The 15,210-nt window shown below is 31.5% G+C and overlaps 1 protein-coding gene and 1 non-coding gene across 4 annotated transcripts in view; one reads left to right on the top strand and one right to left on the bottom strand.

Moving 5' to 3' along the window:
• Nucleotides 1-316: 316 nt before the first annotated feature.
• The window catches only part of LOC149483491 (matrix metalloproteinase-2-like), a 118,592-nt gene continuing 103,698 nt past the window's right edge, over nucleotides 317-15,210 (top strand). The window contains exons 1-2 of one of the 3 annotated variants that reach the window (XM_089702538.1): nucleotides 317-633; nucleotides 2,525-3,223. In XM_089702538.1, the coding sequence (XP_089558664.1) occupies nucleotides 2,843-3,223 (381 nt within the window). In that variant the 5' untranslated portion in view covers nucleotides 317-633; nucleotides 2,525-2,842. Of the gene's footprint in view, nucleotides 695-2,524; nucleotides 3,224-15,210 lie in introns of all 3 variants that reach the window. The other 2 variants (XM_089702537.1, XM_089702539.1) reach the window with 2 other exon arrangements.
• On the bottom strand, nucleotides 7,825-7,897 carry TRNAK-CUU (transfer RNA lysine (anticodon CUU)). Its single transcript has one exon. It is a non-coding gene; the product is annotated as a tRNA-Lys (tRNA).

The raw sequence follows: 15,210 nt of genomic DNA, 5'->3' as shown, positions 1-15,210 counted from the left end.
TTAGCCTAATTAAAGCCTTTCTCAATTTTGTGGTACGCTAATTGTTCACGAGAACAGTCGACTAATATCTTGCCCATAAATAAAATTAGAACATACAAAGACCATACAGAACCAGCGGGCCCTAAACAAAGGCCTAAACTGAAAGAAATTTTAATCAAACAAAATTGCTTCTTGTACGCACTTTATTGTGCGTCTACAATAATAACCCACAAAGCGCCACTCACACACGCACGTCGCGAGGCGCGTATGTGACGCACACGTAAAAGCGCATGCACTAAAGTTCACTGTAGCCCGTACCGTTCACCCGAGTCCCGAAGCCCCGAAGTTGAATTTAGTATAGAGTCGCGTGTAGCCGCGTCGACCGCGTACAGAGCGTAACGCTCATGGACACTTATTTACGAAACATATTTATGACTGAACACGGTGCCGGTGTTTTGACTGAATATTGCAGTGTATGTACGCGGATCTTCTTAACATTATTGTTTAACTAAAACTAGTCTTAATTTTCGACGATTGTTTTATTCGTAGTGTAATCTGAAAAGTTTTATAGAGCAGTGCTTTCAGTGTTGGTCGTATGTGTTGTCTCTTTCCTTTGTGTGGGATGAAAGGGAAAGGAAGCTCGCAAAGCACAGGGTGCGTTGTTTTGTTTTCGTGGTTTTCTTTGCTTCAATTTTGTAGAGCGAATTGAGAAAATGTAAGTAGAGTTTTTGATAGTACATATATTTAAAAGCTTTCGTAGACTGCCTTCATATATTTTTTATAATATGCATTAACATACAATGTTTATCAATAGTCACGTAAAACAGCCGGGCCGGAAGTGTACTACAATGAATTACTTCACGTTATATTATATTGTATTATTTACATAAAGTAAGTCTTAAATTGATGACACTTGATATTCACAAATATCAATAAATAGTAACTTTATCAAATCGTTACATTTGAATACAAATAAAGCATAATTTATTTACTTATTATCTTTAATATGATTTATTCGTAGATTACTCCCGGTCTTGTGGATGGTGTAATAATTAAATCAGTTCTGTTTATAAATAGTCGCACTTAGTCCAAGTTTGCTTTTAACTTGTGCCAAGTGAGAGCCTTCTTCGCGACTGTTTCGATTTATTTGAAATCGTTACTCATACGAGACTGAGAATAGCAAATGTAAACAATTCTAGTGTTTTTATTTGTTAGTCTACACGTTTTGTTCTATTTATCGTATAAGCTGTTTAACGAATAAACCTTCGGTTTTATTGCAAAATGGTTTAAAATATTTTTTTGATATGGGATGCGTATTCCTTTTTTCTTTTGCAATTTATTTTTAAAGCTTACCGTTCGTGTTTTTAAAACAAACCCAAAATAGGCTTTGTTTATATGGCAATACAGCTAGTTGAGTTAAAGTTTGTTTAATTATTGTTTTGATATTTTTATCTCTATCGCATTCTCTTTTATTTATTTATTTATTTATTTATTTATTGTAGCACGAGCACGACGATCGTAATCAGTTTATCACCTAAAGCAGTTATTAAATATTATATACCTAGTTAAAGTACATATTTAATGTCTATATAAATAATCTATAACCAATTGTCTTCCCCTTGCTCAATAAAGTTGGTTCCCCGTTGTTAATTTTATCCCTCGCAGTATTAAAAAAAAACGATGAAAGTAATCTTGGTTTATAGAATGAATGGATTTTTTATCGTTTGTAATATTTTAGCGATTCAATTAAAATTATTTAAAGAACTTTTTCATTATAAAAGTAGCCAAAAATTTGGTTAAGTTCTATCGACTATATATAGAGTTTTCGTCAAATACATATAGAGACTAAGAAAAAAAGGTGTAAAATATAAAATTTACTTGTAAATGTTAGTCGTGGAAGAATCATGTTTGGTGTTTCGATTAAATTGTTTTATAATGACATAAATAATATCGCGAATCTCTTAAGTAACGGACCCATAAATAACATAAAACGTTTACATCATTGTTCCTCATTATACATAAAGATTTATGTGAATTTGCTCTCCAAGTGTTATCAGTATAACATTACTTTACGAATAATATCATAAGTTGATATACGGATGTGTTTAATGTCACTCATAATTTTAAAGAAAGAATTTATTAAGCAGTGCACTCATACAATGTTGTAAACACTACTTACATATTTAAAGTTCGTATTTAGGTTTGTCGATATTGTTGTTTACAGCAAATAATATAACTAAACTTGTATTATAATAGTCGTGTCGAAACCTATAGTTATATTAGACCTGTCAGTTAAATTATAGAGCGTAAGACGATTAAAAGAATTTGCTGCGACTAAAGGGGTAATAATATTATATTAATGTTAGTTAAACATAGGTAAAACGATTCTAATAACTATATCAACAAAAAGGGGGCACTAAAAGGTTAAACTGTATGTGAAATAACATTGATATGTCACCAAAACTATAAAAAGACTTGCAAACTTGCAAACAAAGTTTTTTTTTTATATTAAAGCAAATGAAAATAATATTATTTTTTGTTGCAGAGTATCGCTTCGATATCTTGTGCACACAAGAATATTATAAGTGCCTACAAACAAGGGCGCCGCCCACGTAGCTCGATAACGCAGCATCCCGTCCACAGAGAAATTAATCTGGAACACGGTAACAGGAAACGAGCCGATAAAGTGCTGTACTACAGCAATACGGATAAAACAGTCGGTCTTTAACACCGACGTCAAAAATGCTAAGATAATAATTATTTTTTAAGGAACGAAATGGACACGACAAAACGTACACAAAAATTCGAAAGCTACATACGTACGCATTGATAAACCTAACTTGCATAAGGTATCGATATAAAAATGACGAAATATCATTCCAACGAAATCGAAGGATCGACTGATTTAGATAGATGTAGGATACCAAATATGGTTCAATACGAAGGCAAGGAGGAGCTCGAGAAGCGATGTTCTTTAGTGTGTAGATGGTATAAAGAGAAAGACGAATACGGTAAAAGATCGATTATCACGAGGGTACGAATGGACGTATATAGTGAATCAAAGCGAGCCGCCGATTTGAAATTTAAATGTGCGCGGGGTCGCGAGTGTGTAAAGTTTAGGACAATGGGTGTGCACGTGCGAGGCTTGGCCGTGATCGGACTCGTGTTAATGTTAGTTGCGACAACCCTGGCAGCGCCGGCGAGGAGTCGCCCGGGACGGAGCACACACATTGAAAGGAACACGGTAAGTCCTACACATCATATAAAATGTAGATCCAATATACCCCAATATATAATGACTCACATTGTATATTTATCTATTAAACGGTTAAAAACAGATATAAACGAATTATTGTAATAAAGTAACGGGAAAATATTAATTGAATAATGAATTCAATATTTATTAATTAGCGCAGTGATATGTATCATTGACCTTTTATTTATGCAGAAAAATATAGTTAGTTATTATCTGTGCCCTCAACTACGACAGTCTGTTGTGGTTTTTTAACAGGATAATTGTTTGAAAATCTTTTATTTAAAAGTTATATATAATTTGAATTAATTTCGGGCTTTTTAACAGGATAATTTTCTAAATATATTTTATTTAAAAATATACTTTGTATTCATTTTACCTAAATTATTAAAATCAGGAGGAAAGAAACAGCTTTTATATAACTCTAGTAAAGCGAAATATAGTCACCTACTACGACTGAGTTATATCGTACATTCGTATGTACTTAAGTTGCATACAAAACAGTTCCCTAACATCCTGACGGCAAAGATTGTTGTCTCGTCTGGCTTCTGCCGGAAACTGGCATATATTAAGAGCTTATTGTTCGGTCCAATCCTTATCTTTTTACAACCTCTCTTGCTTGATATTAAAAGTTTATTCTCTTATATATTCCTTTTATAAACGTCTAGCCAACATTGTAGAGAATATTGAGAATTTTGTACAATTTATGACAATTTTAACAGAATATATTTTAGTCTTATAACGTTGGAACTCATAGGTTGTTACTTACAATGAAAAAAAATTATATATACCTACGTCTCTATACTTCTCTTGTATATTTGACAAAAATTCTAATAAATTATAAAAGGATTTATAATAAACTTTTCGAAGCTTTAATTAAACAAGTTTACCACGTACATTTCTCAGATTCAACCGATCACGAGTCGTTCATGCATTGACGGATTTTAGCGATTTAGGAGCTATTTACTGTAAGTGAGTAATATGGGAACAAAAAGTTGGCGTGTCGTATTAGATTACTGGCAGTGACGGACGGACCGCTTCTTAGATTAATGGGCTAAGTGACGAGTGGGAGGTCTAATACGTCGCTGGGAAGACATCCTCGACCATTTATTTCACTGTAAACTGCGAAAATCCGACAAATTTTAAACGATATAATTATGGTTTTAGGGGAGGGAAAGTAAAGACATATACCTAATAATATAATTATTATTTCACTCTCATTTGTATGTGACGTACCGAATTATTAGTCAATACATATTTACAAATAAAATAAGAAATAAGAGGACATTCAACGGGTGGCACATTATCTATTTAATGGTGGCACGTATAATATGTATGGTATTAACTAAGCAATATGAAATCTAATCATGTTTATCTCGTTTTATCTTATCTATTCGAAATAATCCTTACATTACAAACGGTTTAGAAACAGTCGTGACGCGAAAAGGTAAAATTTCACAAACTTAATTAACTCTAATAGTTCTGAGCGCATTAAAACGTAAACTTATAACGTTAAAAGCTTTTAAAATCTCATTTTGTATAATGTATCAGTTCGATAAATGATACGAGGGGTCGAGATAATTTAAATCATAGTTGAACCAATTTTAATTACAGTTTAAACACGCCGTGACCGCGATGGTTAGCAGCTTCCTGCGCCGACGCAATTAGGTCGAGTTTGTTTTAAAATTATGTAGAACTATGTGAATGATAACTGGACCATCGCGATGTTTTACTGCAATCGTTCATTGCTGTAATTTATACAAACGCTGTTAAACCGCGAGTAGTAAATGTCGAAAAAATTTTACGTGCTAACTAAATTGAGGGGACCTCCCAGTGGATCTGTGGAAATTGTAATTTGTATTTTTACGTACCAATGACCTGGGCAAGAGGATTAAAAGCAGAAGCTGTTATAAAATGTTTCAAACTCCCAATGTTGCAGAAATGTAGAGACATTTTTTGGTATAATCTTTCAATAAATAAATTTAGTTGACTATATAAATAAATTAAATTCTCAATCGATCAAAGATTTATTAGTAGGTTAATAGTATTGGTTGTAAACGAATCTTCTTATGTTAATGTTAATAATCTATTCAATTACGAAGAAAAAACAAATTCAATATATTATGTTAATGAGATAGGTGAAACAACATTTTAATACATACACAGAGGTTCATAAAATTTACTTTAACCATCAAAAAATGAATATAAAAAAACCTTCCTCAAATTGTTCTATATTGCATTGAATTGTAGTAACCGTGAATCACCGGGTCTTCGAAATACATTTTACTTTTTATATAAAGCACGACCAAGTATTACAGGTGTGCAATCATTCTATATTTACGCTCGAAACTGGAATTTATTTGCAGCGTAGGTGTTGTTCAAGTATTGCTCTCTTTCAAGATTTCACTTTCATTGGAATCGGAATTGGAATTCTAAAATACGTGTCTGGATTCTGGAACCCTTCTGTCGAATATACTTTAAAATGTTTAGAATTGCCTTTCAGATGTAGACAACGTTGTTTAAAGAAAATTTAATTTAAATAAATTATCCGCGTTTACTTCGCGCCGTTCCTTTAACTACGGTCAATGATTTGTTTGCTTTAGTTTCTTTGTAGTGGAATAATGGAGTTTCGTTTGGCACTCAACCTTTTCTTCTTTTTTTTCCAAACAATTTCTTCGCAACAATAGCATCATTTATGTTATAAACTCAACTTGAATAGACACCGGCATATCTACGTTAGTTTGTAGTTTATCTGTGCTGTATTACTGGTACAATAATTGGTTCATTACGACATAGCTGAGGAAACGTGGTAGAACGATTTGTCATAATCTAGTGCAATAATGACCAGCAGCTGCATATTTTGTATGTTTTCTAGTCTTTTGTTCACTGCTCAATTGTTTTGATAAATGCGAACAAAGCGTTCTAAATCCAGCACGTAGGTTTGTTCCTATTACATATGTTTGTTTTATGTACATATTTTTTGGTCGGGAATACATACTAAAAATAAAAAGGAATAGAGTAGCTTTTAGTATCAATTGTACAATTGCGTACAAGGGAAGAAAGGTTTAATGATACGAGCCGCTAAAATACGGAGTTCAAATTGTTTGGCCTCTTTTATGTTGATTAATACTCAGGTTTGTGGAGTTCTATCTAATCCTTGCAAGGTTCTTTTCGTTGTAGCATATTCATATAATAAATAAGCCTGTTTCTTCCGTATAACATTCTTCACACTTGGAGTTACATATCCCGAATTAAATATATTTGAGCAATATTTACAGGAGAAAATTAAATGTCTAGTTGTAGTGTTAATCCCGTAGGTACTAGAGCTGCCATTTATAATCAAAGTAATAATGCTCTAATATTGACCTTTTGAGCACTACCCAATTAATTTATAACAAGCAATAATAATTATGAATGAAGTGATTTTAATTGAAAGGACACTCTTTAATGGAACATTAATTGAACTAGAAAGTGCTTGTTTCAACCTTCCTCTAAAGAATAAATCATTATATAGAATCAATTCTTATTCTTTAAAGATATGGACTATGGTTAGGGTTTTCATTGATAATAATAAACCCTAATGCAGAACATATTGTTATTTATTATCGAATTCGGTGAAAACAATATTTACAATATGAAATTTAATTACATACATAACTGGATTATGACTTCAGATAATATTATTATTTGAACCTTATTTATTGAAAAATATGTCGTGAGTTAATACGATAAAACTAACGCTGTACGTGCAAAAAATAATTTGAAATTAATATGATTTCTATCTCGCAAGAAATGTGAGGCCATTTATATAAATAACACTTGACAATAAATTGTATATAATTGTCATGTGAGATAAACAAAAAAATGTTTGTATGTATGTGTAAAAAGGGTAAGTATGATCTAGATGTAAGTTTAACCTTGTTAATTGTAAAAATATTGCAAGCAAATGTTATGGAGCACTCTAGAGCATATCTACAACAAATATTACGTAAGTTGCCTTATCTCTACAAGTGTGAATGGCCATACTGTTCCATTGTACGAGTAGATTATAAATTATAATTAATGGTAAAGTTAATCCGTTATTAACTCCATTTATTTATGTTCATTAATAAATTTTTAACGACTTTTACACAAATATTCTTATAAATTTGCTCTTTTATATAACATTTCACGTGTTGGAAGTCGAAACGAACCCTTTTTTCACTTTTATTAACATTTATCATGTTTTTGAAAAGGCAAAATCACTTTTAAATTAACATAAATTTTATTGCATAATATTCGCGAACACGCATTTAATTGGAAACTATGCTCTACATTAAAAAAATCATGAATTAAAAATATATAAAAGGCTCAGATTTCTCAACAAACTTAAAATTGTTTATAAATACTGCAATGGTGGTCCAATAATAATATTATATATGGATTTGTTTGTGTTATGATAAAAATGCAATATACGTAATTACGTCGAAGAGTGCAATACATGTAAATGTCAATCGTCTTAGTACATCCAATAGTTAAAATTAAACTGTTTACAAACTTTTATTTTTGATGAAAGTAATAAGATGTAAATTAAAACCTGTAAAAAGAGATTTCGCCCAACGTGGGGCTCGAACCCACGACCCTGAGATTAAGAGTCTCATGCTCTACCGACTGAGCTAGCCGGGCTGTAGAATAATGTTGAAAATAAGCCGATGTATTTTATTTCACTTTTACTAAAATATATATTTTTACCTTCCATTTTATTTATTTGTATTCCCATTTCGATAATAAATGTCTTTTCATTTTAACTCGTTCGTGGAATAAAATTTTTGTACAGTAATGACGTTGACAAAAAATAATACAACATTGCAAAAAAGTTATTCGTGCTACAGTAGGTACTGGGTCATCGTCATTGACCCAAATTCAAATCATTATTACAACTATCCGAGAGCTCTCTGTGCGTACAACCCACTATTCTTTTTGTCATTTTTATATTTAACAAACACAAAATACATTCGTATTTATAGCAATTAAATGTCAGGTTAATTAAAGGCTAGATTTATTTGAGAGTTAAACATAATTCTTTTCATTGTTATTTGCATTCAAAAATAAAATCTAATCTGTAAACATTTCTCGCGATATTTTCAAATAAAAATAGAGTCGTGTAACGGTGTAAGAATGTCTTCAGAGGTCACCTGCATTAATTCTATAAATACATTCATATACCGCGTACCGATAAGCCAAATAAAAGAAAATACAAAATTGAAGTGCCTTCACCATCTCCTACACTACACAGTATGAAGTTTAAACAGGCTGAACGTTAATAACTAGAATTTGCATTTCCAAATTGGCGCGAGTCGAGTGTGCATTAATTTGTACCTGGAGCGTCAGTCATTAAGAGACGAGTGACGCACAAGTGGCTTTGGACGTGTTTCAATCATTTAAGTTATTGTTCGTGTAGCCATGAGTTTGCCACAGGGAATAAACTGCACAATTGGATCATTCGCACAGGACCATTTTGAATATGCAATTGCTAAGTTAGTTCGCGGCGGGTTCGAAAGTACGTTTTTCAACGCTCAGTGCACAATTTTCGCGATAACTAGTATGTAAAAGTGCTTTTTGTACTTTTTATCTTGTGACATCATATTATATGCTCACCTTTTATCAGAAATGCAATGATCGTCATGGTAATAAATATTTCATTGAAATTTCACTAATTCTAAATATTGTAGAGTTTCTGTATGCTTCTTATCTTCTTTCTGTTTAATTCCATATTACAACAAATACTTAATCAGTATTCATAGGTGGTGGTGCAGTTGAAACTAAACAGTTCCACGAAAAGACGTTCATATTTTTCATCGAATTTCAGTGACCTAAAATTTGTTGTTATTAATGATTGTTTGTCAAGTGCAGATTGCAGACGTTGATAACGAACGTTGTTCCTTGAAATTTACTCATTATACTTACATATGTAGGAACAAATATTAACTTGTTATATTAAAGTCTGTGTAATTAACTCATTTAATTGGATTAACATTTCGTTTATATCTTTTCTGTATTCAGTAGAATATAACACATATATATGTATTAAGTATCATATTTAAGAATAGGTTTAATCTATTTAGTTACGTGTTTTTGAATCTCCTGCTTTTCGGACAAGTGCACTATACGTTTCATCATCGTATTATTATAAATATACAGGGAAGTAAATCATAATAATTCCTGCTAATATATTTATAGTGTCCGATGCAATTCAAGTCGTCTTCAGACCGGAAACCGTATGGTGGTTAAATATAACACAGACAGTTCAGCATAAAAGCATATTGTGTATGCGTTGATTAGTTCCATCTACTTTTTGTTTTCTTTAAAACGTCTACAATTGTCGCAAGGTTTTTATAATGATTCGCATAGTGAATAGTAACATGCTTTTTTATATTCTTAGTTTCTAAATTGAATCTTTTTTACGCCACGTCCATTGTTCTTTTGCAATACATCATTATACTTAAGTAGGTACATACTTAATATTATTAAACAGTTTATGGAAAAGCTATTTCTACATTTTAAATTAAATAATTAAATTTCTTATTCAACATATTAAATTAAAAACATTATTATGTCACTAATGACATAATTGGCCGAGCCCATTGTGTCGCCAATAAGAAGCGAAAGTGTAAAAATACAGTAAAAAGCTGCGCCAAAATTGTTGTCTGGATCGAAATCGAGACTTGAATTCGTAATGATAATACAAAGTAAAACACAATAAAATAATTTAGTTCAATTCGTAACAAATTATTGTATGTATAATTAATAATATTTTATATTCATATCACGTTTAGTGAGGGCACGTGCGGGCCGGACGGAATTCGGAACGACGTTCCGGTGACTCAGGCAAATATCCTGTCTAATAAATTTCTTTATAACACAAACAATAGATTTGAAGATGAAGAATATGCTAAGTTAAAAATGCATTTATGAGTATTTCGTGCATTCTAAGAAATGCAGTGCCGTTGTTACTGATTTAGGAAGTAGTTAAAATTACGGAAGATTTTTGTCTTGATAATTCATCGTAATGCCTATTTTACTGTCTTTGTTTTTAAAAAGAACATAAGCGACTTCTGATTTAAATCAAATGCAATATCATAAAGGTAAAACTCTTTAGATTATCTTTAAATAACTTGAGTAGAGTCATTAAAATTGCGAACAAATGGCTTAAAGTCGTAGTTAGACTTATTTCATTTAACGACTATTCGCAACAATTTTGGCTTAAAAATACATAAAACAAGTCGTGCATTTATGACGCATTTATGGCTGAATAAAGTAATTTAAAAGTTCAAGCACTTTTATTAGGGCTAATAAAAGTGAGAACAAATTACGAAGTCGCGTGACACCTGCCCATACGTCTTAAAAACTAAAAAAAAAACATAGTTTAATTATTACTTGTAGACCACCTTCTCACACTAACTGTAACGACCGATCAATTTTATTTTAAATAGTATCTAACATATAAATGTTTACTAAATTTGTTTCTAAAGAGATAGAGTCACGCAAATATGCGGTATTTAAATTCTAAAATTATATTATTACAGGTAAATTAGCTTGGAGAAATTTTTGCGTTTGTAGTAGTGTATGGTCAGCAAATAAAATAAAACAACATTTTATTTTTAGTTTTTATTTTATACAGGGTTACTTGTAAAACACCAGCAACCTCGCAGGACAAGATAGCTAACATCATGAGTAACAACATTTGTTCTACGACTTTTGGCATAACGCAATAAATTATTTTTAAATGATTTTTTAAACTTTTATTGTACTCTCCTTACATTTGTAAGTCTATGTTCTATTCATTATCGGATGGACGACGCGTCACGCGACGCCCCCTTCCCCCTCTCGTTCGCTTTTTTTTTACGTAATTTTTGGGAGGCGTAGAGTTTATAATATTCAGACGGAAAATTAAATGAATATTTATTTTTGTATGAAAATAAAATCTAACAAATTATCAAAAGTAGTAGAACAAATGTTGTTACTTATGATGTTAGCTATCTTGTCCTGCGAGGTTGCCGGTGTTTTACAAGTAACCCTGTATATATAAGGGATTTTAAATTAAACTATATGTGTTTCTCCTCTGAAAAAGATGAGACTTTATTTTAATATTTGCACATTTAACATACATATAACTTTTACATTAACAATGTTACTAAAATGAAAAATTTACTAACCTGAAAAAGAAACGACATTTAAAGTTTAATTCTTTAGTTTGAGAAGTCAAAGGCTTGCCTCGACCATGTTTTAACACTGGAGCCATATTGAATTAACAATATAAAGTTACAACACTTACACACAAATTAAACACTAGTTATGGCCCTGCCTTCATACAAAACTGCTGAATACGCCGTTCGCACGGGAATAGAATGTGGATGCGATTTCCCTTAGTTAGCATCCAAGCTTACGTCTTTATAATTATTAAACTGTATAAATTCATTCTTTAACTCCGGTCTGCATCGTGCAGACATGGGTGTAAAAGTCTCATTTTAGCTATTAACTGTAGTTTTTAAGTACATCTGAGTTTTCATTTGGGGCCTCCGGCTGCGGGACATGTAATTCACTTCAACAAATATTATAACAATAATAACAAATAATAACAACAATCAACAAATACAAAATTTATCAATTAAACTACGTACATAATAATTATAATTTTTGAATGAAATGTGCTTTATGTTCTAACGGTACCAAACGACTGCACGTGGCACCTGCGGACAGCGTAAACTGGTTTATTCTGGTTTTGTGCGTGTTTCCACTTTCCACTATCAAGTGACGATTTATTTATTTGTTTTGGTTCGTAATTATTATGGTCAAATATTAATTATGAAACAAATTATTATGGACACGATATTTTATTGTTTCACGGTAGTCGCCTTGTCGTTTGCTCAAGGGCGTAAAATTGAATGATATATTTTTTTTATAAAGTCAAAACCATTTTCTTTCAAATAAAAACTTGTTTTTATTGAAAACAAAAGTGTTGCTAGGAATAAGTATAAAATTAAATAGTAATGTTAGGATATCGAAACATTTTTGTATAGGCCAGAACGATATAGTGGAAACGCGCTCTAAGATCTGAGTAATATACACACCACTACATATGCAAAAATTTCTCCAAGCTAATTTACCTGTAGGACATTCTTTATTTGCTATGCTTTTAAACATGACAGAGCTTTCAAATAATTTTATATACCTAAAACCGACAATATGTTCTTTATGTTCGATTTGCTTTGGAATACTTGTTTTTCTTGCATGTTACCAAATAAAGCCATGGTCATTACTATGTCTGCACGCGTTCGTTAGGCTTCGCTAGAAATATTGCATTTTTACATTGAAATATATATCTTTCGTGCAGTCAATAATAAAAAATCTAGGTATATCAAATAATTCAACAAAGTTTACCGGGTATAATATATTGAGGCGAAGTGTGTAGTTTTTTTGGTTAAGTTTTCAGTATTTAAGTTTGAATGAATTTTAGAGAGTTTCTGTATATGTAGGCTGTAGAGACAGGGCTAATATATTTAACAGAATATTTCAAAAGCAGCACAAATATAGATGATAGTCTGTGGTAGGTATAATAAGTTGTGCATTGAGGTTCCTCTGCTTGAAAGCACTTTTGTAGCCTTATAAGTGTACACTGCATTCTTTCATTGGCCATGCTTAATGTCAAGATTATTTCAACATCTCGTTTTAAGGTTTATGAGTAATAAAATTACATAAGGTAAACATTTACTTAACTTTTCAGAAGTCCCTATTAAAAAGAGCTTTACGTCCAAGTGCAGTCGGATCTAAGATAATTTAAAAATATGGCCTTTGATTATAAACATCAAAACAATTTATATTAATGCGAAAAAACAAAACAATAGAAACTTACTCGAAAAACAGTTTGTATCAGTAAAAATATTTGAAAATAGGGATTATGTTCTTAACCTTCAATCGGTTGAGAATTATAACATAATGCAAACCATCATATTGTAACGTTGTTTTAGCTTAGCTCATACTATAATCCAATATAAACACGTGTCATATACTTTAATATACATAATTTAATATAATTAAAAACTATGAAAGTGGGTCGTTGCTGGATCAAAAGATTTATGTGCGTCATCGTTCCGCCCAGTTAACGGAAGACGGAAGATTGCCGTAAATGTCTCGGGTCTTATCTGGAACAATCATTTACTTTTCTTACAATTCATCCGAAATAATATTAATATTGCAATCTGAATCTAATATAAAGAGATTTATAAATTCAAAAAGTAGTATGTATAATATAACTGTGGCGTTATGCGTTAAGGTTTTTAATCTAAGTGCAAGTTTATGTATTAAATATAGATACATTTACATAAAGAGAGCATTAAGTAAGATCAAACCGATGGTATCACTGTTAAATAAATATTTTATGAGGATGCTAAGCGACCTAATTCGCGCTCGATTCTCGCAAGTTAAAACATATGTACCTATATAAAACATAATCAATCAACTCCCCAGCCTAAATATAATAAACAACTGTTATTATCTTACTGCTTCGTGCCCATAAGGCTAATTATAGTTATTTGACTACAGCACGGGCCTAAGATCTTGAAATAGCATCCACTTTCTGTGCGAGGGAGCATGGCTTACAAATTATTAACTAAATTTAGTGTGATGTTAGTCCCGGATCAGCTGTGTGGCGAATGGGGGTAAAGATCAAACATTAATGGTCTAAACCATCTGTTGACGGATGTAGCCATGAACTTACGGTCATATATATTTTTTTTGAATGAACATGTAGGTACGTAAAAAAACCATGTATGTATTTGGCCTCGAATATTATATAAATATGTATGTATATGTATTATGTAATTAAAATACGTAGTTAGAAGTCAAGACCATGGTAATTGCATAACATTGATGTAAGTATATTATATACCGTACTTTTCTAGAGTTCTATCGTTGTTTTATTTATTCAGTGATTATAGATAGATATATTATACTTATTAGTACACTACTTACATTATAATAATAAATTTAACCAAAAACAATAGCTCTACCGCATCATTTTATAATAAGTTTGTCCATTGTTTTTCCTACATATACCATTAGTACTAAATAAGCCCACACAATAGCTAATGTTAAGGGCGTCTACGTCACTCATCTTGGGGCAACAACCCCTCTAATGTGTTTCCCTTGCCGCCACTAATTAAAAATGACTAGCACAGCCATACGTGTTTCCACATTGTGACAAGCCTTTTTGTTGTGACAAACGAATCGCAAGAGAACTACAGTATCCCAACAGTATGCATGAACTGAGTGTAAACTAGCTAAGTAAAGTATATCGTAAGATTGAATTTTTAAGAACAAAATTTCTATGAGAATAAATGGCTCTATATATTCGTTTACTTAAACTTTACGGCAAATTTTACTTCAAAGTTTTCAGAATATACATGAGAATATAAAAGGAAAGATGTGAATTTTTGCTATCTAGAACAACAATTTTTAATTTTTATGAGATTGCATGAAATATAATTATAGAAATTCCTCTTGCTTCCCGAATAATAAATCGACTTCTAAAGAAAAATTTCGATTTGCATAAATGATGTTACCTATTGTGTCTCCCGAACAATACAGAATTTTTTCCTGAATGCTCAAAAAAAGGCGCAGTATTGAAATATTTATCATTCTTATCAAACAAACATCTGCCTTACATCTTCATAAAGATAAGGCGCATACGTCTTGAAAAATTACTAATTGTTTCTTTGTACCACTTTCAAGGATACCTTTATGATAATATTGGGTTTAGTTATATCTATAAAAGCATTAGAATGTCTGTGGAGCCCCCGTATTAATAGTTATTCGTCCCATGAGCTTCAAGTGTCGGCGGCGCCCTCGTCCTTATAAATCAGGATATCGACCAGACCGACCACGGCAAAATTTCATATCCATATTTAAATGAAATAGTTCATACAGTGAATTTTAAAGAA

Source organism: Colias philodice, chromosome 13 (genome assembly GCF_061535455.1).
Source record: "Colias philodice isolate Cphi_HAF_F1 chromosome 13, ilColPhil1 Martin Lab GWU primary, whole genome shotgun sequence".
NCBI classification, from domain to species: domain Eukaryota; kingdom Metazoa; phylum Arthropoda; class Insecta; order Lepidoptera; family Pieridae; genus Colias; species Colias philodice.
Note: the sequence above shows the minus strand (reverse complement) of the source record. Positions and strands in the feature narration are given on the sequence as shown.